Source organism: Oncorhynchus masou, chromosome 29, assembly GCF_036934945.1.
Source record: "Oncorhynchus masou masou isolate Uvic2021 chromosome 29, UVic_Omas_1.1, whole genome shotgun sequence".
Lineage (NCBI taxonomy): Eukaryota > Metazoa > Chordata > Actinopteri > Salmoniformes > Salmonidae > Oncorhynchus > Oncorhynchus masou.
In genome coordinates, this window is record NC_088240.1 from 64,836,542 (window position 1) to 64,863,625 (window position 27,084).

At 48.3% G+C, this 27,084-nt stretch overlaps 1 protein-coding gene across 1 annotated transcript in view; it reads left to right on the forward strand.

Moving 5' to 3' along the window:
* The window catches only part of LOC135520280 (protein PTHB1-like), a 206,580-nt gene extending 180,038 nt beyond the window's left edge, over positions 1-26,542 (forward strand). The window contains exon 22 of the mRNA XM_064945705.1: positions 24,537-26,542. Within this exon, the coding sequence (XP_064801777.1) occupies positions 24,537-24,916 (380 nt within the window). The 3' untranslated portion in view covers positions 24,917-26,542. The remainder of the gene's footprint in view (positions 1-24,536) is intronic.
* Positions 26,543-27,084: the final 542 nt, after the last annotated feature.

A 27,084-nucleotide genomic window follows, 5' to 3' on the forward strand; every position in this document is an offset into this window, starting at 1 on the left:
CTCAGATCCTCAAAAAGTTCTACAGCCAACGAGAGCATCCTGACTAGTTGCATCACTGCCTGGTATGGCAACTGCTCGGCCTCTGACCGCAAGGCACTACAGAGGGTAGTGCGTACGGCCCAGTACATCACCGGGGCCAAGCTTCCTGCCATCCAGGACCTCTATACCAGGCGGTGTCAGAGGAAGTCCCTAAAAATGGTCATAGACTCCAGTCACCCAAGTCATACACTGTTCTCTCTGCTACCGCACGGCAAGCGGTACCGGAGCGCCAAGTCTAGGTCCAAAAGACTTAACAGCTTCTACCCACAAGCCATAAGACTCCTGAACAGCTAATCAAATGACTACCCAGACTATTTGCATCGCCACCCCCCCCCTTTTTACGCTGCTGCTACTCTGTTCATTACCAATGCATAGTCACTTTAACTCTACCTACAGTGCCTTGCGAAAGTATTCGGCCCCCTTGAACTTTGCGACATTTCAGGCTTCAAACATAAAGATATAAAACTGTATTTTTTTGTGACGAATCAACAACAAGTGGGACACAATCATGAAGTGGAACGACATTTATTGGATATTTCAAACTTTTTTAACAAATCAAAAACTGAAAAATTGGGCGTGCAAAATTATTCAGCCCCTTTACTTTCAGTGCAGCAAACTCTCTACAGAAGTTCAGTGAGGATCTCTGAATGATCCAATGTTGACCTAAATAACTAATGATGATAAATACAATCCACCTATGTGTAATCAAGTCTCCGTATAAATGCACCTGCACTGTGATAGTCTCAGAGGTCCGTTAAAAGCGCAGAGAGCATCATGAAGAACAAGGAACACACCAGGCAGGTCCGAGATACTGTTGTGAAGAAGTTTAAAGCCGGATTTGGATACAAAAAGATTTCCCAAGCTTTAAACATCCCAAGGAGCACTGTGCAAGCGATAATATTGAAATGGAAGGAGTATCAGACCACTGCAAATCTACCAAGACCTGGCCGTCCCTCTAAACTTTCAGCTCATACAAGGAGAAGACTGATCAGAGATGCAGCCAAGAGGCCCATGATCACTCTGGATGAACTGCAGAGATCTACAGCTGAGGTGGGAGACATAGGACAACAATCAGTCGTATATTGCACAAATCTGGCCTTTATGGAAGAGTGGCAAGAAGAAAGCCATTTCTTAAAGATATCCATAAAAAGTGTTGTTTAAAGTTTGTCACAAGCCACCTGGGAGACGCACCAAACATGTGGAAGAAGGTGTTCTGGTCAGATGAAACCAAAATTGAACTTTTTGGCAACAAAGCAAAACGTTATGTTTGGCGTAAAAGCAACACAGCTCATCACCCTGAACACACCATCTCCACTGTCAAACATGGTGGTGGCAGCATCATGGTTTGGGCCTGCTTTTCTTCAGCAGGGACAGGGAAGATGGTTAAAATTGATGGGAAGATGGATGGAGCCAAATACAGGACCATTCTGGCAGAAAACCTGATGGAGTCTGCAAAAGACCTGAGACTGGGACGGAGATTTGTCTTCCAACAAGACAATGATCCAAAACATAAAGCAAAATCTACAATGGAATGGTTTAAAAATAAACATATCCAGGTGTTAGAATGGCCAAGTCAAAGTCCAGACCTGAATCCAATCGAGAATCTGTGGAAAGAACTGAAAACTGCTGTTCACAAATGCTCTCCATCCAACCTCACTGAGCTCGAGCTGTTTTGCAAGGAGGAATGGGAAAAAATTTCAGTCTCTCGATGTGCAAAACTGATAGAGACATACCCCAAGCAACTTACAGCTGTAATCGCAGCAAAAGGTGGCGCTACAAAGTATTAACTTAAGTGGGCTGAATAATTTTGCACGCCCAATTTTTCAGTTTTTGATTTGTTAAAAAAGTTTGAAATATCCAATAAATGTCGTTCCACTTCATGATTGTGTCCCACTTGTTGTTGATTCTTCACAAAAAAATACAGTTTTATATCTTTATGTTTGAAGCCTGAAATGTGGCAAAAGGTCGCAAAGTTCAAGGGGGCCAAATACTTTCGCAAGGCACTGTACATGCACATATTACCTCAATGACCTCGACACCGGTGCCCCGCACATTGACTCTGTACCGGTACCCCCCTGTATATAGTCGCCAGTGTTATTTTACTGCTGCTCTTTAATGACTTGCTACTTTTATTTCTTCACTTTCTTTTCGTTACTGCATTGTTGATTAAGGGCTTGTTAGTAAACACTTCACTGTCAGGTCACCTGTTGTATTCGGTGCATGTGACAAATCCAAGTTGATTTGATTCAACACAATGGTTTTCAAATGATAGTTGAAATGGTAGTTCTGTGCTGTTAGTTATTTGCTGAGTAAATCTATAACGGCAGTAAGGCTATAATTGTGTATCTCAGTCTAGTGTCAAACTCATCTCTTTGGGTGCATGAGAACAACAATACGTTGTTATTTGTTCAAGTGAAACACTTCTGTCCTTGTTGTAGCCACTCTGGGTTTAGCCACAGTCACACACTAGCTGAAGCACGTACTTTTTCCCTGGAGAGAAAAATGTGAGGTTTTCAGAAATTATGTGGAGTTCTATTCAGGAAAGACATGTGACACCGACCACCTGTTTGTGGCCGGGCCTCTTTAAATACATCCATATTTCTGTAAACATACACCAGTCCATATTTTTTACAAAAGCATAGTTGTGTGTGTTGGTGGGGATTTCTGTGACACAAGGCAAGCAGCGGTGGCTGGTGTGCGTGTGTGGATGACTGTTGCCAGGACAACCAGAAGAGTGTGAAAACTATTTGGAGGGATTCTGCTGGCAGCACCAATCAATGGTTACACCGCAACAAAGGCAGCCTCCGGCGGCCAAGGACACGCAGCTCTCTGTCAGCATCACGTGTGTGGACAGAGAGCGTGTGTGTAGACAGAGAGCGTGTGTGGACAGAGAGCGTGTGTGTAGACAGAGAGCGTGTGTGGACCGAGAGCGTGTGTGTAGACAGAGAGCGTGTGTGGACAGAGAGCGTGTGTGTAGACAGAGAGCGTGTGTGGACAGAGAGCGTGTGTGTGGACAGAGAGCGTGTGTGTAGACAGAGAGCGTGTGTGTAGACAGAGAGCGTGTGTGTAGACAGAGAGCGTGTGTGTAGACAGAGAGCGTGTGTGTAGACAGAGAGCGTGTGTGTAGACAGAGAGCGTGTGTGTAGACAGAGACCGTGTGTGTAGACAGAGAGCGTGTGTGGACAGAGAGCGTGTGTGTAGACAGAGAGTGTGTGTGTAGACAGAGAGCGTGTGTGTAGACAGAGAGCGTGTGTGTAGACAGAGAGCGTGTGTGGACAGAGAGCGTGTGTGTAGACAGAGAGCGTGTGTGGACAGAGAGCGTGTGTGTGGACAGAGAGCGTGTGTGTAGACAGAGAGCGTGTGTGTAGACAGAGAGCGTGTGTGTAGACAGAGAGCGTGTGTGTAGACAGAGAGCATGTGTGGACAGAGAGCGTGTGTGTGGACAGAGAGCGTGTGTGTAGACAGAGAGCGTGTGTGGACAGAGAGCGTGTGTGTGGACAGAGAGCGTGTGTGTAGACAGAGAGCGTGTGTGTAGACAGAGAGCGTGTGTGTAGACAGAGAGCGTGTGTGTAGACAGAGACCGTGTGTGTAGACAGAGAGCGTGTGTGGACAGAGAGCGTGTGTGTGGACAGAGAGCGTGTGTGTGGACAGAGAGCGTGTGTGTAGACAGAGAGCGTGTGTGGACAGAGAGCGTGTGTGTAGACAGAGAGCGTGTGTGTAGACAGAGAGAGAGTGTGTAGACAGAGAGCGTGTGTAGACAGAGGCGTGTGGACAGAGAGCGTGTGTGTAGACAGAGAGCGTGTGTGTAGACAGAGAGCGTGTGTGTAGACAGAGAGCGTGTGTGTAGACAGAGAGCGTGTGTGTAGACAGAGACCGTGTGTGTAGACAGAGAGCGTGTGTGGACAGAGAACGTGTGTGTAGACAGAGAGTGTGTGTGTAGACAGAGAGCGTGTGTGTAGACAGAGAGCGTGTATGTAGACAGAGAGTGTGTGTGGACAGAGAGCGTGTGTGTAGACAGAGAGCGTGTGTGGACAGAGAGCGTGTGTGTGGACAGAGAGCGTGTGTGTAGACAGAGAGCGTGTGTGTAGACAGAGAGCGTGTGTGTAGACAGAGAGCGTGTGTGTAGACAGAGAGCATGTGTGGACAGAGAGCGTGTGTGTGGACAGAGAGCGTGTGTGTAGACAGAGAGCGTGTGTGGACAGAGAGCGTGTGTGTGGACAGAGAGCGTGTGTGTAGACAGAGAGCGTGTGTGTAGACAGAGAGCGTGTGTGTAGACAGAGAGCGTGTGTGTAGACAGAGACCGTGTGTGTAGACAGAGAACGTGTGTGTAGACAGAGACCGTGTGTGTAGACAGAGAGCGTGTGTGTGGACAGAGACCGTGTGTGTGGACAGAGAGAGCGCGCGCGATTGGACAGAGAGAGAGCGTGCGCGTGTGGACGGAGAGAGAGCGTGCGTGTGTATGGACAGAGAGAGCGTGCGTGTGTGTACAGAGAGCGCACGTGTGGATAGAGAGCGAGCATGTGTGCGTGTGGACAGAGAGCGAGCGCATGTGTGTGTGTGTGTGTGTGTGTGGGGACAGAGAGCGCGTGTGTGGATAGAGAGCGAGCGTGTGTGGGCAGAGAGCGAGCGTGAGGACAGAGAGCGAGTACGTGTGTAGACAGAGAGCGAGCGTGTGGGCAGAGAGCGAGTGCGTGTGTGGACAGAGAGCGAGTGCGTGTGTGGACAGAGAGCGAGTGCGTGTGTGGACAGAGAGCGAGCGTGTGTGGACAGAGAGCGAGCGCGTGTGGACAGAGAGCGAGCGCGTGTGGACAGAGAGCGAGCACCTGTGGACAGAGAGCGAGCGCGTGTGGACAGAGAGCGAGCGCGTGTGGACAGAGTGAGCGTGTGGGACAGAGAGTGTGCGCACGTGTGTGTGGACAGAGAGTGTGCGCGCGTGTGTGTGGACAGAGCAAACGTGTGTGTGTGTGTGTGTGTGTGTGTGTGTGTGTGTGTGTGTGTGTGTGTGTGTGTGTGTGTGTGTGTGTGTGTGTGTGTGTGTGTGTGTGTGTGTGTGTGTGTGTGTGGACAGAGAGCAAGTGTGTGTGTGGACAGAGAGCAAGCGTGTGTGGACAGAGAGCGAGTGTGTGGACAGAGAGCGAGTGCGTGTGTGGATAGAGAGCGAGCGTGTGTGGACAGAGAGCGAGTGCGTGTGTGGACAGAGAGCGAGTGCGTGTGTGGACAGAGAGCGAGTGCGTGTGTGGACAGAGAGCGAATGCGTGTGTGGATAGAGAGCGAGCGCGTGTGTGGACAGAGAGCGAGCGTGTGTGGACAGAGAGCGAGCGCGTGTGGACAGAGAGCGAGCGCTTGTGGACAGAGAGCGAGCGCGTGTGGACAGAGAGCGAGCTCGTGTGGACAGAGAGCGAGCGCGTGTGGACAGAGAGCGAGCGCGTGTGGACAGAGAGCGAGCGCGTGTGGACAGAGAGTGTGCGCGCGTGTGTGTGGACAGAGCAAACGTGTGTGTGTGTGTGTGTGTGTGTGTGTGTGTGTGTGTGTGTGTGTGTGTGTGTGTGTGTGTGTGTGTGTGTGTGTGTGGACAGAGAGCAAGTGTGTGTTTGGACAGAAGCAAGCGTGTGTGGACAGAGAGCGAGTGTGTGGACAGAGAGCGAGTGCGTGTGTGGATAGAGAGCGAGCGTGTGTGGACAGAGAGCGAGTGCGTGTGTGGACAGAGAGCGAGTGCGTGTGTGGACAGAGAGCGAGTGCGTGTGTGGACAGAGAGCGAATGCGTTTGTGGATAGAGAGCGAGCGTGTGTGGACAGAAGCGAGCGTGTGGACAGAGAGCGAGCGTGTGGACAGAGAGCGAGCGCTTGTGGACAGAGAGCGAGCGCGTGTGGACAGAGAGCGAGCTCGTGTGGACAGAGAGCGAGCGCGTGTGGACAGAGAGCGAGCGCGTGTGGACAGAGAGCGAGCGCGTGTGTGGACAGAGAGCGAGTGCGTGTGTGGATAGAGAGCGAGTGCGTGTGTGGACAGAGAGCGAGTGCGTGTGTGGACAGAGAGCGAGTGCGTGTGTGGACAGAGAGCGAGTGCGTGTGTGGACAGAGAGCGAGTGCGTGTGTGGACAGAGAGCGAGCGCGTGTGTGGATAGAGAGCGAGCGCGTGTGTGGATAGAGAGCGAGCGCGTGTGGATAGAGAGCGAGCGAGTGTGTGGACAGAGAGCGAGCGCGTGTGGACAGAGAGCGAGCGCGTGTGTGGACAGAGAGCGAGCACGTGTGTGGACAGAGAGTGTGCGCAAGTGTGTGTGGACAGAGAGTGTGCGCGCGTGTGTGTGGACAGAGCAAACGTGTGTGTGTGTGTGTGTGTGTGTGTGTGTGTGTGTGTGTGTGTGTGTGTGTGTGTGTGTGTGTGTGTGTGTGTGTGTGGACAAAGAGCGTGCGCGTGTGTGGACAGAGAGTGCATGTGTGTGTGTGGACAGAGAGCTCGCGTGTGTGTGTGGACAGAGAGCTCGCATGTGTGTGTGTGGACAGAGAGCTCGCGCGCGTGTGTGGACAGAGAGCTTGCTCGCACGCGTGTGTGTGTGTGTGTGTGTGTGTGTGTGTGTGTGTGTGGACACTGACAGTATGCTTGTGTGTGGGCAGCATATGGTTGTGTGTGTGTGTACACGTGCTTGTTTTTGTGAGTCAAATGTTTATGTTAGTACATGAAGGGTGTGTGTGGGTAGTTAATAGTTGTTTGTTTATGGAGAGGGTAGCATGTGTGTGTGTGTGTGTGTGTGTGTGTGTGTGTGTGTGTGTGTGTGTGTGTGTGTGTGTGTGTGTGTGTGTGTGTGTGTGTGTGTGTGTGTGTGTGTGTGTGTGTGTGTGTGTGTGTGTGTGTGTACTATACCCAGTATTGTACTTTAAGATGTGGCTGGCTGTATTTAGGAAGAGTTCAGAATGTAGAACACAAGAGGGAGTTGACAACAGAAGTTCAAACTGTTCTAGTGTGTATGTCTGAATTTATGTCTTAATGCATAGATTTGTCTGTGTGCGTGTGCGTTTGTGTGTGTGTGTGACTGAAGCAGTGCAGAGATGGTTAGTAGCAGGGCGTGGCCAGCAGAGAGAAAATATCCCTGCCGACCACGGGAATGATCCCCCCCCCCCCCCGCACCACACCCTCTGGGGCCAAGGGCTGCCTGCACCATCCACCTCTTCTCTCTCTCTCTCTCTCTCTCTCTCTCTCTCTCTCTCTCTCTCCCTCTCTCTATCTCCCTATCTCTATCTCTCTCCCTCTCTCCCTCTCGCTCTCTCTCTCTCCCTCTCTCTATCTCCCTATCTCTATCTATCTCTCTCCCTCTCTCCCTCTCTCTCTCTCTCTCTCTCCCTCTCTCTCTCTCCCTCTCTCTATCTCCCTATCTCTATCTCTCTCCCTCTCTCCCTCTCTCTCTCTCTCCCTCTCGCTCTCTCTCTCTCCCGCCCTCCCCCCCCTCTCTTTCTCTCTATGTCTGTGCCTGTGTGTTCCTCCTCCCTGTTTCTATCTCTCCATCTATTTCTCTGTGTGTCTTTCTGTCCACAGCTCACTCTCTCTCCATATATTCCTAGTCTCTCGCTCTTTTAATTGATATCTTAGTCTCTCAGTCTCCCATCCAAATATCATGTACATACTTACCTCTCTCCTCCCTCTGTATTTACTCTCATCTCTGTTCGGGAGTTTCCTCATACTGTGACCACAGAGGATAGGATTGCTGGGACATTCCGCATCATCAGTGTGGGACAGGAGGATGCAGTTGCAGAGTGATTATGGTGTGTGTGCGTGTGTGCGTGTGTGCGTGTGTGCGTGTGTGTGTGTGTGTGTGTGTGTGTGTGTGTGTGTGTGAGTGCTTGTTTGTATACATCATCACAGTATTTGTACGTATACAGTGGAATATCACACTCTCTGGTTTGCGGGGTTAGGGGCATGCATTCCTGTGTGTCTGAGTGGTTGGTGATTGGTGGGTCGAGCTGGTCTGGTCTGATATGTCAGTGGGCCATGCAGAACACAAAGCGATGGGCAGCCCTGGTTTGCCTCTCAGCACATTCTAGGCTCGGGAATAGTATGAAATAAACCCTATCCAGCCAGACCAGCAGCCACACTGCAAGATGATTAACGTCCTCTCTTCTCCTCTTTCTCCTCTTCTCTTTCTCCCTCCCTCCTTCTCCCGCTGTTTCCTGCTCACAAACCCACCAATCATGGGCTGTCTGGAGTGTCTGCCCGGTAGTAGTGGCAGCAGCGCTAAGGATCCTTAAAGAATGTTCCGTTAATGGCAAACTAGATATGTAGCACTTTTTCTATATATACATTTGTCTCAACCTGCTTAACAACAAGCCAGGCCTCCATTCATTGGATAGAGGGATAACTTGACAGAGGAGAGGTAGAGAAGATAGACTAGGATTGTGGATGGAGGCAGTATGGCGAGGGAAAGTAGAGGGACACAGGCCTATGTGGTTGAACATGTGCTCAGCTAGTCTCTCTTCACTGACACTGTACCTCCATCACAGAGTGCTATGCAGGCTATGGAATGTGTGTGTTAGGAGCAGAAGGACATTGTGTAAGTGCCGGAGCGTTGTGGAGCGAGCTGCTCTGGCCTGAAACATGTTAGCGAGAGCTTTCTCAGCACCCGTCTGGCTGACCCATATTATTGGCTTCTGTCATTTGTTTCCAAAATTCATTTCTGCCAATTTCCTCCCGCTTCTCTCTCTCTGTCCAGTCACCTTGCTTTTACTCCTCTGGGGCGTTTTGCAGGGAACTTTCTATTTTCCTCGGAGTCAGACGCTCTTTTCCTGCTTGACCTTTTGTAAAGGGAAATGTTGGAAAGCGGCGCCCGGTCATTATTTTCTGAATGATGTGTTGCTGTATTTGCGTTCCCCCTCATGCCCGTGCTGCCGTTTCTGAGTCATGTGAGAGATTGGGTTCCAGGGAGCATTTGGACCTCTTTGTTGGGACTTGAGACGGGTAGGTAAATGCTGCAGGGTTGGGCCAGGTTTAGGCCAGGGTTGGGCCAGGTTTAGGCCAGGGTTGGGCCAGGTTTAGGCCAGGGTTGGGCCAGGTTTAGGCCAGGGTCGGGACAGGTTTAGGCCAGGGTTGGGCCAGGTTTAGGCCAGGTTTAGGTCAGGGTTGGGCCAGGTTTAGGCCAGGGTTGGGCCAGGTTTAGGCCAGGGTTGGCCAGTTCTGACAGTTCTCCCAGGTTTGGGAAAGACACAGAAGCTCTATTGTAGCTGGGGCTCAGCTGGAGTCTGACTGCTGAATGGGTCAAACGAGGCGGTTCTACCACAAACACAATGGTCTAGAACCACGTCAACACCCCTCCCCATCTCCAGCCTGCAAGGTGTGTACCAAACACGGCAGAGTTGGTATTCCCCGGGCTGGTCAAAGTCATAGAGCCTCTGTGTCTGGACCAGTTTGTAACTGAAAGCCTTCCCATAGTAGTCTATGGTCAAGACAGATGAGTTCAGTCTGTTTGGCTGTGTTTATTTAGCTCAGGCCCAAGCCTTGTTGGTCTATGCCATAATGCCGCCCTGTCCTGACACATACGAAACATATTGTTCAGACGTCCCACAGACAGACAAAGGCCTGAGTGTGTGGACTGAACATATCTCTGGGCATCTGACCCAGAGACCCCGACCCTGTGTATCCACATCAACCCCCTCCCACACACACACAGTGAGGGACAGCCCCTCCCTGTCTGAGAGGAGTTATTAAACCTCTCCACACTCCTCTGTCTCTGCGTTGACTCTACCTCTCCGTCCACCACCCCCAGATGGACTGATAGACTGCTTTATTAACTAGACCTGCTGCTGAGAGACAGGCAGGCTTGGGGAGGGAACACATAGATACACACACAGTCGGTTGTACACACACACTTTCTCTCTCCCTCACACACACACACACACACACCCACACACACACACAGTCAGTAGCCATTTATTAGCAGCTGTCCCAACACTGGTGTCTCCCACTAAGAACCTTTTCTCTGTGGTTCCAGTGGCCTCAGCGCTGCCTGTGAGTTGGATGGGACTGGAATCCCCCCTCCTATTGGGAGTGTAATTTGCTTGATCATGCAGTGGTTTACCAGAGGGGTTACTGACTTAGACACCACGACTTCTGGGATTACAGCCCAGTGTTTACACAGCCGCGTGAACATAACCCCAACCTCCACCCACCCCTCATACAGCTTGTGTGTGTGGCGTGTGTGTGCGTAAAGAGAGCATAGAGGAGATAGACAGGTAACTGGTCTCTGACACCTGAATATGTGTTTGTCTGTATATGTGGTGCAACTCAAGTCTCCTGTTCCACCAACAATTACCTAGCTTGTATACTGTCCCCTCCTCTTCTCTCTCTGTCCCCTCCTCTGTCTGTCTCCTGCTCTCCTCTCTCTGTCCCCTCCTCTTCTCTCTATGTCCTCTCCTCTGTCTGTCTCCTGCTCTCCTCTCTCTGTCCCCTCCTCTTCTCTCCTCTCTCTGTCCTCTCCTCTCTCTGTCCCCTCCTCTCATCTCTCTGTCTCCTGCTCTCCTCTCTCTGTCCCCTCCTCTTCTCTCTTCTCTCTGTCCTCTCCTCTCTCTGTCCCCTCCTCTCATCTCTCTGTCTCCTGCTCTCCTCTCTCTGTCCCCTCCTCTTCTCTCCTCTCTCTGTCCTCTCCTCTCTCTGTCCCCTCCTCTCATCTCTCTGTCTCCTGCTCTCCTCTCTCTGTCCCCTCCTCTTCTCTCCTTTCTCTGTCCTCTCCTCTCCTCTCTCTGTCCCCTCCTCTTCTCTCCTCTCTCTGTCCTCTCCTCTCTCTGCCCCCTCCTCTCTCTGTCCCCTCCTCTCCTCTCTTTGTCCCCTGCTCTTCTCTCTTCTCTCTCTCCTCTCCTGACCTCTCCTCTCTCTGTCCCCTCCTCTTTTCTCCTCTCTCTGTCCCCTGCTCTCCTCTCCTGTCCTCTCTCTGTCCTCTCGTCTCTATGTCCCCTGCTCTCTCTGTCCCCTGCTCTCCTATCCCCTGACTCTACCTCTCCGTCCACAACCCCCAGATGGACTGATAGACTGCTTTATTAACTAGACCTGCTGCTGAGAGACAGGCAGGCCAGGGGAGGGAACACATAGATACACAAACAGTCGGTTATACACACACACTTTCTCTCTCTCTCCCTCACACACACACACACACACACACACACACACACACACACACACACACACACACACACACACACACACACACACACACACACACACACACACACACACACACACACACACACACACACACACACACACACACACACACACACACATACATAAGCACTCTAACAAAGACACATCATTTATCACACATGAACTTTTCCCTTGGACAGACAGAGACACACACACACCCACACACACCCACACACACAGTCAGTAGCCATTTATTAGCAGCTGTCCCAACACTGGTGTCTCCCACTAAGAACCTTTTCTCTGTGGTTCCAGTGGCCTCAGCGCTGCCTGTGAGTTGGATGGGACTGGAATCCCCCCTCCTATTGGGAGTGTAATTTGCTTGATCATGCAGTGGTTTACCAGAGGGGTTACTGACTTAGACACCACGACTTCTGGGATTACAGCCCAGTGTTTACACAGCCGCGTGAACATAACCCCAACCTCCACCCACCCCTCATACAGCTTGTGTGTGTGGCGTGTGTGTGCGTAAAGAGAGCATAGAGGAGCTAGACAGGTAACTGGTCTCTGACACCTGAATATGTGTTTGTCTGTATATGTGGTGCAACTCAAGTCTCCTGTTCCACCGACAATTACCTAGCTTGTATACTGTCCCCTCCTCTTCTCTCTCTGTCCCCTCCTCTCCTCTGTCTGTCTCCTGCTCTCCTCTCTCTGTCCTCTCCTCTTCTCTCTCTGTCCCCTCCTCTTCTCTCTATGTCCCCTCCTCTCCTCTCTCTGTCTCCTGCTCTCCTCTCTCTGTCCCCTCCTCTTCTCTCTCTGTCCTCTCCTCTCTCTGTCCCCTCCTCTTCTCTCTCTGTCTCCTGCTCTCCTCTCTCTGTCCCCTCCTCTCCTCTCTCTGTCTCCTGCTCTCCTCTCTGTCCCCTCCTCTTCTCTCTCTGTCCTCTCCTCTCTCTGTCCCCTCCTCTTCTCTCTCTGTCTCCTGCTCTCCTCTCTCTGTCCTCTCCACTCTCTGTCCCCTCCTCTTCTCTCCTATCTATGTCCTCTCCTCTCTCTGTCCTCTCCACTCTCTGTCCCCTCCTCTTCTCTCCTATCTATGTCCTCTCCTCTCTCTGTCGCCTCCTCTTCTCTCCTCTCTGTCCCCTCCTCTTCTCTCCTCTCTCTGTCCTCTCCTCTCTCTGTCCCCTCCTCTTCTCTCCTCTCTCTGTCCTCTCCTCTCTCTGTCCCCTCCTCTTCTCTCCTATCTCTGTCCTCTCCTCTCTCTGTCCCCTCCTCTTCTCTCCTATCTCTGTCCTCTCCACTCTCTGTCCCCTGCTCTTCTCTCCCCTCTCTGTCCTCTCCTCTCTCTGTCCCCTCCTCTTCTCTCCTCTCTCTGTCCTCTCCTCTCTCTGTCCCCTCCTCTTCTCTCCTCTCTGTCCTCTCCACTCTCTGTCCCCTGCTCTTCTCTCCCCTCTCTGTCCTCTCATCTCTCTGTCCCCTCCTCTTCTCTCCTCTCTCTGTCCTCTCCTCTCTCTGTCCCCTCCTCTTCTCTCCTCTCTGTCCCCTCCTCTCCTCTCTCAACCCTCCATTCCCACATTGCCAGCCTCTACGTTTTGTTTTTAGATTAACATACAATGCTGTTGTGGCCGTTTAGTCTGGACCATGCTCACACACAAATCAGTCACGCACGTCACATCACAGAGCAGGGGACACAGGGGAATGCAGGCGCACTGTGAGGCCTGTGTGTATTTTGACTATGGCCCCCTGAAGCTCTAAAGAGCACCCGCTCTTTTCTCTTAGAGGGGAAGCGGAGCGGAAAATCTTTGTTTTGAAGAGAAGGCGATAGGACCATTCTCCTCTGGGGAAATGTTATCTACTTGTTGACATTTGTTTGGCTGTTTTTTGTGTTGCTGACGGGAGTGTACAGTGTTGCAGTCAAACTTCTTTGAACCCACACCATACATATCAATACACACTATCATGAACACACACATACTCACCAATACGGTACAAATGTCAAATCAAAATAAAATAAAATTGTATTAGTCACATGCACCGAATAGAATAGAGTGAAATGCTTACTTACGAGCCCCTAACTGACAGTGCAGTAAAAATAAAAAATAAATATGTATATATATATATATATATATAATGATTCGAAAAGAATATAAACAAATATATATGTAAAAAAAAATATATGAATAAGGCTAACAAATAAAAGTAACAAGTCATTAAAGAGCAGCAGTAAAATAACAATAGCGAGGCTATATACCGGTAGTATATGTACCGGTACAGAGTCAATGTACACCGGTTAGTCGAGGTATTTGAGGTAAAATGTACATGTAGGTAGAGTTATTAAAGTGATGATAACAACCTAGAGTAGCATTGGTGTAAAGGGGAGGCAATACAAATAGTCTGGGTAGCCATTTGATTAGATGTTCAGGAGTCTTATGGCTTGGGCGTAGAAGCTGTTTAGAAGCCTCTTGGACCTCAACTTTGCACTCTGGTACCGCTTACCGTGCAGTAGCAGAGAGAACAGTCTATGACTAGGGTGGCTGGAGTCTTTGACAATTTTTTAGGGCCTTCCTCTGACACCGCCTGGTATAGAGGTCCTGGATGGCAGGAAGCTTTGCCCCAGTGATGTACTGGGCCGTAAGCACTACCCTCTGTAGTGCCTTGAGTTCAGAGGCCGAGCAGTTGCTATACCAGGCAATGATGCAACCACTCAGGATGCTCTCGATGGTGCAGCTGTAGAGCCTTTTGAGGATCTGTGGACCCATGCCAAATCTTTTCAGTCTCCTGAGGGGGAATATGTGCCCTCTTCACGACTGTCTTGGTGTGCTCGGACCATGTTAGTTTGTTGGAACTTGAAGCTCTCAACCTGCTCCACTACAGCCCTATTGATGAGAATGGAGGCGCACTCAGTCCTCTTTTACCTGTAGTCCACAATCATCTCCTTTGTCTTGATCACGCTGAGGAAGAGGTTGTTGTCCTGGCATCACACAGCCAGGTCTCTGATCTCTTCCCTATAGGCTGTCTTGCCGTTTTCGGTGATCGGGCATTCCATATTTTGTCATCGGCAAACTTTATGATGGTGTTGAGGTCATGCCTGCCCGTGCAGTCATGAGTGAAAAAGTAGTACAGGAGGGGACTGAGCACGCACCCCTGAGGGGCCCCTGTGTTGAGGATCAGCGTGGCGGATGTTTTGTTACCTACCCTTACCACCTGTGGGTGGGCCGTCGGGAAGTCCAGGATCCAGTTGCAGAAGGAGGTGTTTAGTCCCAGGGTCCTTAGCTTATTGATGTTGAACACTGAGATGTAGTCAATGAATAGCATTCTCACATAAAATTGAAGTTGGAAGTTTACATACACTTAGGTTGGAGTCATTTAAAACTGTTTTTTCAGCCACTCCACAAATGTCTTGTTATCAAACTAAAGTTTTGGCAAGTCTGTTAGGACATCTACCTTGTGCAGGACACAAGTCATTTTTCCAACAATTGTTTACAGACAGATTATTTCACTTATAATTCACTGTATCACAATTCCAGTAGGTCAGAAGTTTACATACACTAAGTTGACTGTGCCTTTAAACAGGTTGGAGAATTCCACAAAATGATGTCATAGCTTTAGAAGCTTCTGATAGGCTAATTGACATAATTTGAGTCAATTGGAGGTGACTTGTGGATGTATTTCAAGGCCTACCTTCAATCTCAGTGCCTCTTTGCTTGAGATCATGGGAAAATCAAAAGTAATCAGCCAAGACCTGAGAAAACAAATGGTAGACCTCCACAAGTCTGGTTCATCCTTGGGAGCAATTTCCAAACGCCTGAAGGTACCACGTTCATCTGTAGAAACAATAGTACGCAAGTATAAACACCATGGGACCACGCAGCGATCATACCGCTCAGGAAGGAGACACGTTCTGTCTCCTAGAGATAAACGTACTTTAGTGCAAAAAGTGCAAATCAATCAGAACAACAGCAAAGGACCTTGTGAAGATGCTGGAGGAAACAGGTACAAAAGTATCTATATCCACAGTAAAATTAGTCCTATATCGACATAACCTGAAAGGCTGCTCAGCAAGGAAGAAGCCACTGCTCCAAAACCTCCATAAAAAAAGCCAGACTACGGTTTGCAATTGCACATGGGGACAAAGATCGTACTTTTTGGAGAAATGTCCTCTGGTCTGATGAAACAAATATAAAACTGGCCATAATGACCATCGTTATGTTTGGAGGGAAAAGGGGGAGGCTTGCAAGCCGAAGAACACCATCCCAACCTTGAAGCACGAGGGTGGCAGCATCTTGTTGTGGGGGTGCTTTGCTGCAGGGAGGACTGGTACACTTCACAAAATAGATGGCATCATGAGGGAGGACAATTGTGTGGATATATTGAAGCAACATCTCAAGACATCAGTCAGGAAGTTAAAGCTTGGTCGCAAATGGGCCTTCCAAATGGACAATGACCCCAAGCATACTTCCAAAGTTGTGACAAAATGGCTTAAGGACAACAAAGTCAAGGTATTGGAGTGACCATCACAAAGCCCTGACCTCAATCTTATAGAAAATCTGTGGGCAGAACCAAAAAAGTGTGTGCAAGCAACGAGGCCTACAAACCTGACTCGGTTACACCAGCTCTGCCAGGAGGTATGGGTCAAAATTCACCCAACTTATTGTGGGAAGCTTGTGGAAGGCTACCTGAAACGTTTGACCCAAGTTAAACAATTTAAAGGCAATGCTACCAAATACTAATTGAGTATATGTAAACTTCTGACCCACTGGAAATGTGATGAAAGAAATAAAAGCTGAAATAAATAATTTTCTCTACTATTATTCTGACATTTCACATTCTTAAAATAAAGTGGTGATCCTAACTGTCCTATGACACAGAATTTTTACTTGGATTAAATGTCAGGAATTGTGAAAAACTGAGTTTAAATGTATTTGGTGTATGTAAACTTCCAACTTCAACTGAAGATGTTCCTTTTGTCCAGGTGGGAAAGGGCAGTGTGGAGTGCAATAGAGATTGGATCATCTATGGATCTGTTAGGGCGGTATTCAAATTGGAGTGGGTCTAGGGTTTCTGGGATAATGGTGTTGATGTGAGCCATGACCAGCCTTTCAAAGAACTTAATGGCTACAGACGTGAATGCTATGGGTCAGCAAGTTACGTTAGTGTTCTTGAGCACAGGGACTATGGTGGTCTGCTTAAAACATGTTGGTATTACAGACTCGGACAGGGAGAGGTTGAAAATGTCAGTGAAGACACTCTCAGTACACGGTAATCCGTCTGGCCCTGTGGTCTTGTGAATGTTGACCTGCTTAAAGGTCTTACTCACATTGGCTGCGGAGAGTGTGATCACACAGGTTTCCCGGAACAGCTGGTGCTCTCATACATATTTCAGTGTTATTTGCCTCGAAGCGAGCATAGAAGAGTTTAGCTCGTCTGGTAAGCTCGTGTCACTGGGCAGCTCTCGGCTGTGCTTCCCTTTGTAGTCTGAGCCGGTATAGTGCGATTCGATTTCAGTCCTGTATTAATGCTTTTCCAGGTTTGATGGTCCGTCGGAGGGCATAGCAGGAATTCTTATAAGCTTCCGGGTTAAAGTTCCGCTCCTTGAAAGCGGCAGCTCTAGCCTTTAGCTCAGTGCGGAGGTTGCCTGTAATCCATGGCTTCTGGTTGGAGTATGTACGTACGGTCACTGTGGGGACGACATCATTGATGCGCTTATTGATGAAGCCAATGACTGATGTGGTGTACTCCTCAATGCCATCGGAGGAATCCCGGAACATATTCCAGTCTGTGCTTGCAAAACAGTCCTGTAGCTTAGCATCTGCTTCATCTGACAACTTTTTTATTGATCTCGTCAATGGTGCTTCCTGCATTCATTTTTGCTTGAAAGCAGGAATCAGGAGGATAGAATTATGGTTAGATTTGCCAAGTGGAGGGCGAGGGAGAGCTTTGTATGTGTCTCTGTGTGTGGAGTAAAGGTGGTCCAGAGTTTTTTTTCTTCCTCTGGTTGCATATTTAATATGCTGATAGAAATTTGGTAAGACTGATTTAAGTTCCCTTGCATTAAAGTCCCCAGCCACTAGGAACGCTGCCTCTGGATGAGCATTTTCCTGTTTGCTTATGGTGGAATACAGCTCATTGAGTGCGGTTTTAGTGCCGGCCTCAGTCTGTTGTGGTATGTAGACAGCTACCAAAAATACAGATAAACTCCCTAGGTAGATAGTGTGGTCTAGAGCTTATCAGGAGATACTCTACCTCAGACCTCATAAAATGAACATCTGCAAACATATTTGACGTAGGTTAGTATGACAATGTGATGATGACGGTGATGCTGTTGTGGTATTGGATTAGCGTTACAGCTGGGGACTGTTTGCTGATGTTTCCTCTGCAGAGAGGCCCACGATAAAACTGATGCTCTATTTAGTCTAGAAGGTTCCACTTAGTTACTTTGTTGATAAAATAAAAATAGGAGAGGACCTGACTCTCTTATGCTTTAACCCCATCTTTTACGATGGAAATGTTTATCAAGTCCTGATAAAATGGCCCTGTTAACCCAAAAGGGTTCTGGTTGTCTGGATGAAAAATGTCTGACAGCTCTTTTACTGCTATGTGATCGCACATGTATTTCTGTCTGGGGAGTAGCAGCAGCAACTGAAGTGTTGATGTGGTTTGGACTTGGGTCTGTCACAATGGGACTGATTGTAGAAGGAAACCTGACTGTCAATCAATGCTTGATTCTGACAAAGGGGGTGGTGTTTGTCAGGAAGATTTTTGTGACTGTATGCATTTAATTTGGCTAGTTCTCTCTCTCCTTTCTTTCGCTCTTTCTCTCTCACCCACACACAATTATCTCCCTATCTAACACACTCCCATACTATCCCATTCTTTCAAGCATGAGCACACACACGCGCACTTTCTAACTCCTATCAATACACACACACACACACAGAGATCTGATGTGTCAGTTCCCCTGGTGTCTCTACTTGTTCGTGTCTTTTCAGCTGCTGAGGAGTGAAGTGTGGACAGAGAGGCTTCTCTCTCTCTCTCTCTCTCTCTCTCTCTCTCTCTCTCTCTCTCTCTCTCTCTCTCTCTCTCTCTCTTTCCTATTTATATATATATATATACCTGAGTCTCCCAATCAGAGTAGTGACAGACAGACAGTGTCCAGCCTGGATTAGCCCTGTCGCTACCACACAGCACAGGATTAACCATTGCTACACACACACTCCATCTATAGAGACATAGACAAACTTTCATGTATGTACTCAAACACCCACACACACAGAATATTTGCATAATCAATACATACATATCAGCCTAAACTTTATATTATGCTGTGTCTGCGTGCATTTGTGTTTATATATGAATGAGAGAGTTCAGCTTTTCCTCGGGGCAGGTCACTACAGCCATCCTCTTTTATGTATGATTGGAAAAGATCTGAGGGTGTACGCCTGCGTGCCCGGTTCTCCTCCGTGTTACCCAAATGGAAACCCAGCTCTCAGTCAGGACAATAAGACACTGCTCCCTGTTTAACTGGCCCACTTATACTGGCACGTTGCTGCTGCTTCAAACAGCTTTTTCTGTTGAGTCTTAACCAGTTCTGTCTTTTTTTGGTGTTGATTTTGGTTTATTTGGTTATTTTTACACTGGCTTGCCTGTGGGGATCATTTAGGAAGGCTAGACAAAAGAGCCGGAGGCCGCAGGCGGAAAAACAGGCCAGTTTATATGGCCCCTCAACTAACACACACAGCCTTGATACACACTCAGCCTTGATACACTGTGCTCTAGCAACAATGACGCTCTACACACTGGATCGTGTAGGTCACACACTGCACCTGACCGTGCACATCAGATACAGCACCCTGGCCTACACACTGGAACTCACCTCCCACACGATACACACTGAACCTTTCAGACGGAGCCAGTACACACTTCAGCCAGGACTTTGTAAGCCCTAGACGATTACCCAGCTGATTGGAGTCCCTCTCCGGAGTCTCTAAACACACACAGCCTTTTAGAGTACTCACCACAGCCCCCCTACACACACAGTACTCTCCTTTCTCACGGAGATAAGGATGTCTCATTGTTGGGAGACAATTATCTTATCAAAGAGCCAATCCAATGTGAAGGGAAGGGGGGGGGTTGTGATGCGACAGGTGCTGTTGTAATACAATTTGTCTATGGGAGGGTTTGGAAGCCATCTGAACTTAATTGTACCGAGGGTCACAGTCCTCTCTGCTGCACTGTACATAGTAGCATTGTGTAACGGTATGCTAACCACAGCATCGGCACAATGCAGATCTAGGATCACCTTGACATCTTACATTGCTAACTTGAGCGGACTGACAACTCAAATCAAATCAGATTGTATGTGTCACATACACATGGTTAGCAGATGTTAATGCGAGTGTAGCGAAATGCTTGTGCTTCTAGTTCCGACCATGCAGTAATATCTAACAAGTAATCTAGCAATTTCACAACAACTACCTTATACACACAAGTGTAAAGGAATGAATAAGAATATCTACATATAAATATATGGATGAGCGATGGCCGAACGGCATAGGCAGGATGCCGTAGATGGTATAGAGTATAAATCAAATCAAATCAAATTTTATTTGTCACATACACATGGTTAGCAGATGTTAATGCGAGTGTAGCGAAATGCTTGTGCTTCTAGTTCCGACAATGCAGTAATAACCAACAAGTAAATGTAATGTAAATGTAATCTAACTAACAATTCCTAATCTACTGTCTTATACACAGTGTAAGGGGATAAAGAATATGTACATAAGGATATATGAATGAGTGATGGTACAGAGCAGCATAGGCAAGATACAGTAGATGGTATCGAGTACAGTATATACATGTGAGATGAGTATGTAAACAAAGTGGCATAGTTAAAGTGGCTAGTGATACATGTATTACATAAGGATGCAGTCGATGATATAGAGTACAGTATATAGGTATGCATATGAGATGAATAATGTAGGGTAAGTAACATTATATAAGGTAGCATTGTTTAAAGTGGCTAGTGATATATTTACAACATTTCCCATCAATTCCCATTATTAAAGTGGCTGGAGTTGAGTCAGTGTCAGTGTGTAGGCAGCAGCCCCTCAATGTTAGTGGTGGCTGTTTAACAGTCTGATGGCCTTGAGATAGAAGCTGTTTTTCAGTCTCTCGGTCCCAGCTTTGATGCACCTGTACTGACCTCGCCTTCTGGTTAATAGCGGGGTGAACAGGCAGTGGCTCGGGTGGTAGATGTCCTTGATGATCTTTATGGCCTTCCTGTAACATCGGGTGGTGTAGGTGTCCTGGAGGGCAGGTAGTTTGCCCCCGATGATGCGTTGTGCAGACCTCACTACCCTCTGGAGAGCCTTACGGTTGAGGGCGGAGCAGTTGCCGTACCAGGCGGTGATACAGCCCGCCAGGATGCTCTCGGTTGTGCCTCTGTAGAAGTTTGTGAGTGCTTTTGGTGACAAGCCGAATTTCTTCAGCCTCCTGAGGTTGAAGAGGCGCTGCTGTGCCTTCTTCACGATGCTCTCTGTGTGAGTGGACCAATTCAGTTTGTCTGTGATGTGTTCGCCGAGGAACTTAAAACTTGCTACTCTCTCCACTACTGTTCCATCGATGTGGATAGGGGGGTGTTCCCTCTGCTGTTTCCTGAAGTCCACAATCATCTCCTTAGTTTTGTTGACGTTGAGTGTGAGGTTATTTTCCTGACACCACACTCCGAGGGCACTCACCTCCTCCCTGTAGGCCGTCTCGTCGTTGTTGGTAATCAAGCCTACCACTGTTGTGTTGTCCGCAAACTTGATGATTGAGTTGGAGGCGTGCGTGGCCACGCTGTCGTGGGTGAACAGGGAGTACAGGAGAGGGCTCAGAACGCACCCTTGTGGGGCCCCAGTGTTGTGGATCAGCGGGGAGGAGATGTTGTTACCTACCCTCACCACCTGGGGGCGGCCCGTCAGGAAGTCCAGTACCCAGTTGCACAGGGCGGGGTCGAGACCCAGAGTCTCGAGCTTGATGACGAGCTTGGAGGGTACTATGGTGTTGAATGCTGAGCTGTAGTCCTCTTGTCCAGATGGGTTAGGGCAGTGTGCAGTGTGGTTGAGATTGCATTGTCTGTGGACCTATTTGAGCGGTAAGCAAATTGGAGTGGGTCTAGGGAGTCAGGTAGGGTGGAGGTGATATGGTCCTTGACTAGTCTCTCAAAGCACTTCATGATGACGGAAGTGAGTGCTACGGGGCGGTAGTCGTTTAGCTCAGTTACCTTAGCTTTCTTGGGAACAGGAACGATGGTGGCCATCTTGAAGCATGTGGGAACAGCAGACTGGTATAGGGATTGATTGAATATGTCCGTAAACACACCAGCCAGCTGGTCTGCGCATGCTCTGAGGGCGCGGCTGGGGATGCCGTCTGGGCCTGCAGCCTTGCGAGGGTTAACACGTTTAAATGTTTTACTCACCTCGGCTGCAGTGAAGGAGAGACCATATAGAGAGACCGTATAGTATATACATATGAGATGAGTATTGTAGGTTGTGTAAACAGTATATAGAGTGGCATTGTTTAAAGTGGCTAGTGATACATTTATTACATCCAATTTTTTATTTTTAAAGTGGCTAGAGATTTGAGTCAGTTTGTTGGCAGCAGCCACTCATTGTTAGTGATGGCTGTTTAACAGTCTGATGGCCTTGAGATAGAAGCTGTTTTTCAGTCTCTCGGTCCCAGCTTTGATGCACCTGTACTGACCTCGCCTTCTGGATGATAACGGGGTGAACATGATCTTTTTGGCATTCCTGTGACATCAGGTGGTGTAGGTGTCCTGGAGGGCAGGTAGTTCGCCCCCGGTGATGCGTTGTGCAGACCTCACTAACCTCTGGAGAGCCTTACGGTTATGGGTGGAGCAGTTGTTGTACCAGGCGGTGATACAGCCCGACAGGATGCTCTCAATTGTGCACCTATAAAAGTTTGTGAGTGTTTTCGGGGACAAGCCAAATTTCTTCAGCCTCCTGAGGTTGAAGAGGCGCTGCTGCTCCTTCTTCACCAAGCTGTCTATGTGGGTGGACCATTTCAGTTTGTCCGTGATGTGTACGCCGAGGAACTTAAAACTTTCCACCTTCTCCACTACTGTCCCGTCGATGTGGATAGGGGGGTGCTCCCTCTGCTGTTTCCTGAAGTCCTTGATCATCTCCTTTGTTTTATTGACGTTGAGTGTGAGGATGTTTTCCTGACACCACTTCTCCCTGTAGGCTGTCTCATCGTTGTTGGTAATCAAGTCTACCACTGTAGTGTCGTCTGCAAACTTTATTATTGAGTTGGAGGCGTGCATGGCCACACAGTCATGGGTGAACAGGGAGTGCAGGAGAGGTGGAGTGGAGATGTTGTTTCCTAACCTCACCACCTGGGAGCGGCCCGTCAGAAAGTCCAGGACCCAGTTGCACAGGGCGGGGTCGAGACCCAGGGTCTCAAGCTTAATGACAAGTTTGGAGTGCACTATGTTGTTAAATGCTGAGCTGTAGTCAATGAACAGCATTCTTACATAGGTATTCCTCTTGTCCAGATGGGTTAGGGCAGTGTGCAGTGTGATTGCGTCGTCTGTGGGCCTATTGGGGTGGTAAGCAAATTGGAGTGGGTCTAGGGCGTCAGGTAAGGTGGAGGTGATATGATCCTTGACTAGTCTCTCAAAGCACTTCATGATTATGACGAAAGTGAGTGCTACGGGGTAATAGTCGTTTAGCTCGGTTGCCTTAGCTTTCTTGGGAACAGGAACAATGGTGGCCCTCTTGAAGCATGTGGGAACAGCAGACTGGGATAGGGATTGATTGAATATGTCCGTAAACACTCCAGCCAGCTGGTCTGCGCATGCTCTGAAGACGCTAGGGGTGAAGGCATCTAGGGCTGCCGTCTGGGCCGACAGCCTTGAGAGGGTTAACACGTTTAAATGTTTTACTCATGTTGGCTGCGGTGAAGGAGAGTCCGCAGGTTTTGGTATCGGGCCGTGTCGGTGGCAATGTATTGTCCTCAAAGCGAGCAAAGAAGTTGTTTAGTTTGTCTGGGAGCAAGGCATCGGGGTCCACGACGGGCTGGTTTTCTTTTTGTAGTCCGTGATTGACTGTAGACCCTGCCACATTCCTCTCGTGTCTGAGCCGTTGAATTGCAACTCTACTTTGTCTCTATTCTGACGCTTAGCTTGTTTGATTGGCTTGCGGAGGGAATAGCTACAATGTTTGTATTCGGTCATATTTCCGGTCACCTTGCCCTGATTAAAAGCAGTGGTTTGCGCTTTCAGTTTTGTGCGAATGCTGCCATCAATCCACGGTTTCTGGTTGGGGAAGATTTTAATAGTCGCTGTTGTTACAACATCACCGATGCACTTGCTAATAAACTCGCTCACCAAATCAGCGTATACATCAATGTTGTTGTTCGACTCTATCCGGAACATATCCCAGTCCACGTGATCGAAGCAATCTTGAAGCGTGGAATCAGATTGGTCGGGCCAGCGTTGAACAGACCTGAGCACGGGCGTTTCCTGTTTTAGTTTCTGTCTATAGGCTGGAAGCAACTTCATGGAGTCGTGGTCAGATTTGCCGAAAGGAGGGCGGGGGAGGTCTTTGTATGCGTCGCGGAAGTTAGAGTAACAATGATCCAGAATTTTGCCAGCCCGGGTCGCCCAATCGATATGCTGATAAAATGTCGGGAGCCTTGTTTTCAGATTAGCCTTGTTAAAATCCCCAGCTACAATAAATGCATCCTCAGGATATGTGGTTTCCAGTTTACATAGAGTCCAATGAAGTTCTTTCAGGGCCGTCGAGGTGTCTGTTTGGGGTGGATGTTCACGACTGTGATTATAGTCGAAGAGAATTCTCTTGGTAGATAATGTGGTCGGCATTTGATTGTAAGGAATTCTAGGTCAGGTGAACAAAAGGACTTGAGTTCCTGTATGTTGTTATGATCACACCACGACTCGTTAATCATAAGTTGTACACCCCGCACTTCTTCTTACCAGAGAGATCTTTGTTTCTGTCGGCGCGATGCTGACAGAAACAACATTGTTTCTGTTAGCTTGAGCACAATGCTAATCAAATCAAATTGTATTGGTCACATGCACATATTTAGCAGATGTTATTGCAGGTGTAGCGAAATACTTGTGAACCTCGCTTCAACAGTGCAGTAGTGTCTAACAATTCAATCTTAACCTATATTATGAACAGTGTTATCCATAGCTAACACCACAGGAGAGCATTTGACTCCCCTCGGCCTATTGGTCACCACTAAATGACAGAACATCTCTAAACCAGGCATCAGAGATGAATCCCAAGTTGATGACGTGTGGGAGTTCTGTTCATAATAACGTGTTAATCACTCCTATCTCTCTGTCTGGCCCTTTTCAGATAAAGAATCCAAGGACAAGAAAGTGTCTGCTGAGGGAGCAGTCAAGGAGACAGTGGAAGAGACTGCAGAAGAGCCTGTGAAAGAAGTGAAGAAAGAAAAGAAGGAGTCCTCTAAGGAAAAGAAGGAGTCGACCAAGGAGCCTAAAGAGCCCAAGGACCCTGGGAAAGAGTCAAAAAAGGAGTCTTTGAAAGAGTCCAAGGAAAAGAAGGAGTCCTCCAAGGAAAAGAAGGAGTCCTCCAAGGAATCTGGAAAGGAGACTTTTAAGGACACCAGCAAAGAGTCTTTGAAGGAGCCTGGGAAAGAGAAAGTGTCAAGAAAGTCATCTGTGAAGGTCAAGGAGAAAAAGAAAGAGCCAGATGCTGCTGCTGGAGAGGGCTGATAATTTCATGCAATAAATACATTCAGTTACACACACACACACCCACACACAGTCTCACATATACACTCATATTCATTGACAAACACACTTCTATCAGGGCCGATGCTGGTCCATAGTCAGGACTTCTGGTGTCTGTGTTGGGTGTAGGTGCAGTGCTGAAGATGAGGCCCAGTCAGAAACTCCAGTAGAACAGTCTAGGAGTTGGACGTGCGACATCAAAGCCCTTCCCCTCCCTTCCTTCCAGTGGCAGCGTCTCTCAGTGGAACCCACAGCCCTGTGCGTCGGTAAGCCCTAACCACCCCGCCTACACGCGGGCACTCTGACATCTACCCCGCCCTCTCGCCCCCTCGTGTGGCACCATGCCTTGCCAAAGCCACCCCCGCCTCAGGCTAAGAATAACCCCCGCGTTCCGTCCATCCCTCCGTATGTCCCCTCGGGTAAAACGAGGTCACTTTCACCCCCCCATCAGCAGCTTTCAGCACACAGAAGCAGGAAAACCATCAAACTGAGACAATAGCAGAGAAATTAAAAGCGGGGGGGGGATTCAAGCAGCCCTTATGATCGTTTGTGAGGACTTGCAGGAACATACTCAATCACACACACCTGAATCCACAAACACATGCACACAAACACAAGAATACAAACATGCACAACCATACATGTAAAAACACTAGCTAGCACCTGCTCATATTCTGCAACACACAGCCCTCCAAGCGGTACAGAGTTTCCAGCCAGCCAGACCACCTTCTGTTAGAGGATCGCTGTGCCAGCCTGACCAATGACAATCCAAACAGCTCTTTGTATTGTACTGTACCTGTACGTCCTGTATGTGTGTGTTGTCTGTACATGTCTTGATGAATTTAGATGTGTATCGTTTCCTAACTCAGCTTAATGAATGTATTATAGCAAAGGATTTGTACTGTAATCAGCTAGTCTGATGCACCAGGCACCTGTTCTATGCCTGTTTTTATAGACAAAGCAGGGTGATTCAAGTTAGTGCTATGAAACTATTGTTTAATGTTTGTATATTCTTAATCTCCCTCTGTATGTATGTCTTTCTCTCTCCCTTTAAGTCTCTTTTCACTCCTTGCTTACTGAGTATGAGGGACAGTGTGTATGTTAGAGTATATAGGAAGGGTCACTGTTAAAATGACTTTGTCCTTGGCCAGTGGCTTTAGGTTTGTTTTTTTCCTTACTGTTGTGTAAAAGGTCTGTGCTAATTTTCTTGAGCTCGGGACAAGGTCAATTTCAGATTGAGTAACTGTGAGACTGACTGTTTCATTTGGCGCGGGTGGTTTGTAGATGTTGCGTTAAAGTCACGTTGTGGAAGAAGATGGGGATGGACTCCGGCGGACTCTCCTCTCAGGTCTGTGTTATGTTGTGTCTGTTTGACGTCAGTGGGTGCACTTTTTTTTTATTCTCCTCAATAACTTGTGTCTTTGACTAAACGCTTTGTGGCGCTCTGTGTTTCACAACATTAATGTTGTACAGGACAAGTTCACGTGCAAAAAATGATTGAACTCGGACCAAACATTGTTACATGCCCCACTGTGAAAAATGAACAGTGCCGCACAGTTTTGAGAGAATGTAATAAAAAGCCCTTTGGATTAGACTTTTAGAATCAAATGGGTTGGTGTCATTTTTATTAAAGAAGCTGTCATGTGAGAGGCTTAGGAGAGAATGTATATCGGATGTATGTGCATCAGAACAGTATGTAACGCTAATGTGTATCTGAGAGGAGATGAACTGTTATCCCTACTTCCCTGTGACAAGCTTGTAAAACGATGGAAAGTATTGAGTGTAGTAGGTCCCAGCCCCAGACTAAATCTACAGCTCCCACAATGCTCTTTGATAAATGCCTCTGTTTTTCCTCACCCCTGTCTTAAAGAGACACTTACTTTCTCTATGGGTGTTTTTGTGCATGATTGTGTTTTCTATGTCTGCGGTTCTATTCGAGTGTTCTGGTGTGTTTCTAGATGTGTGTGTGTGTTTCGTCTCTGATCGGTGCCCAAATGAAGTCGCCTGTGAGTCGCCCGCTCGCACAGCTGTAGCCCACGGGTACCCGACCTCTCACCCTGAAGAGGTCAGAGTTCAGGCTTGTTTTAAGTTTGGATGGAGCGAGGGTATCCCTGGATCCACCGTGGTGCTGCTGTCTGATCCAGGCTGGC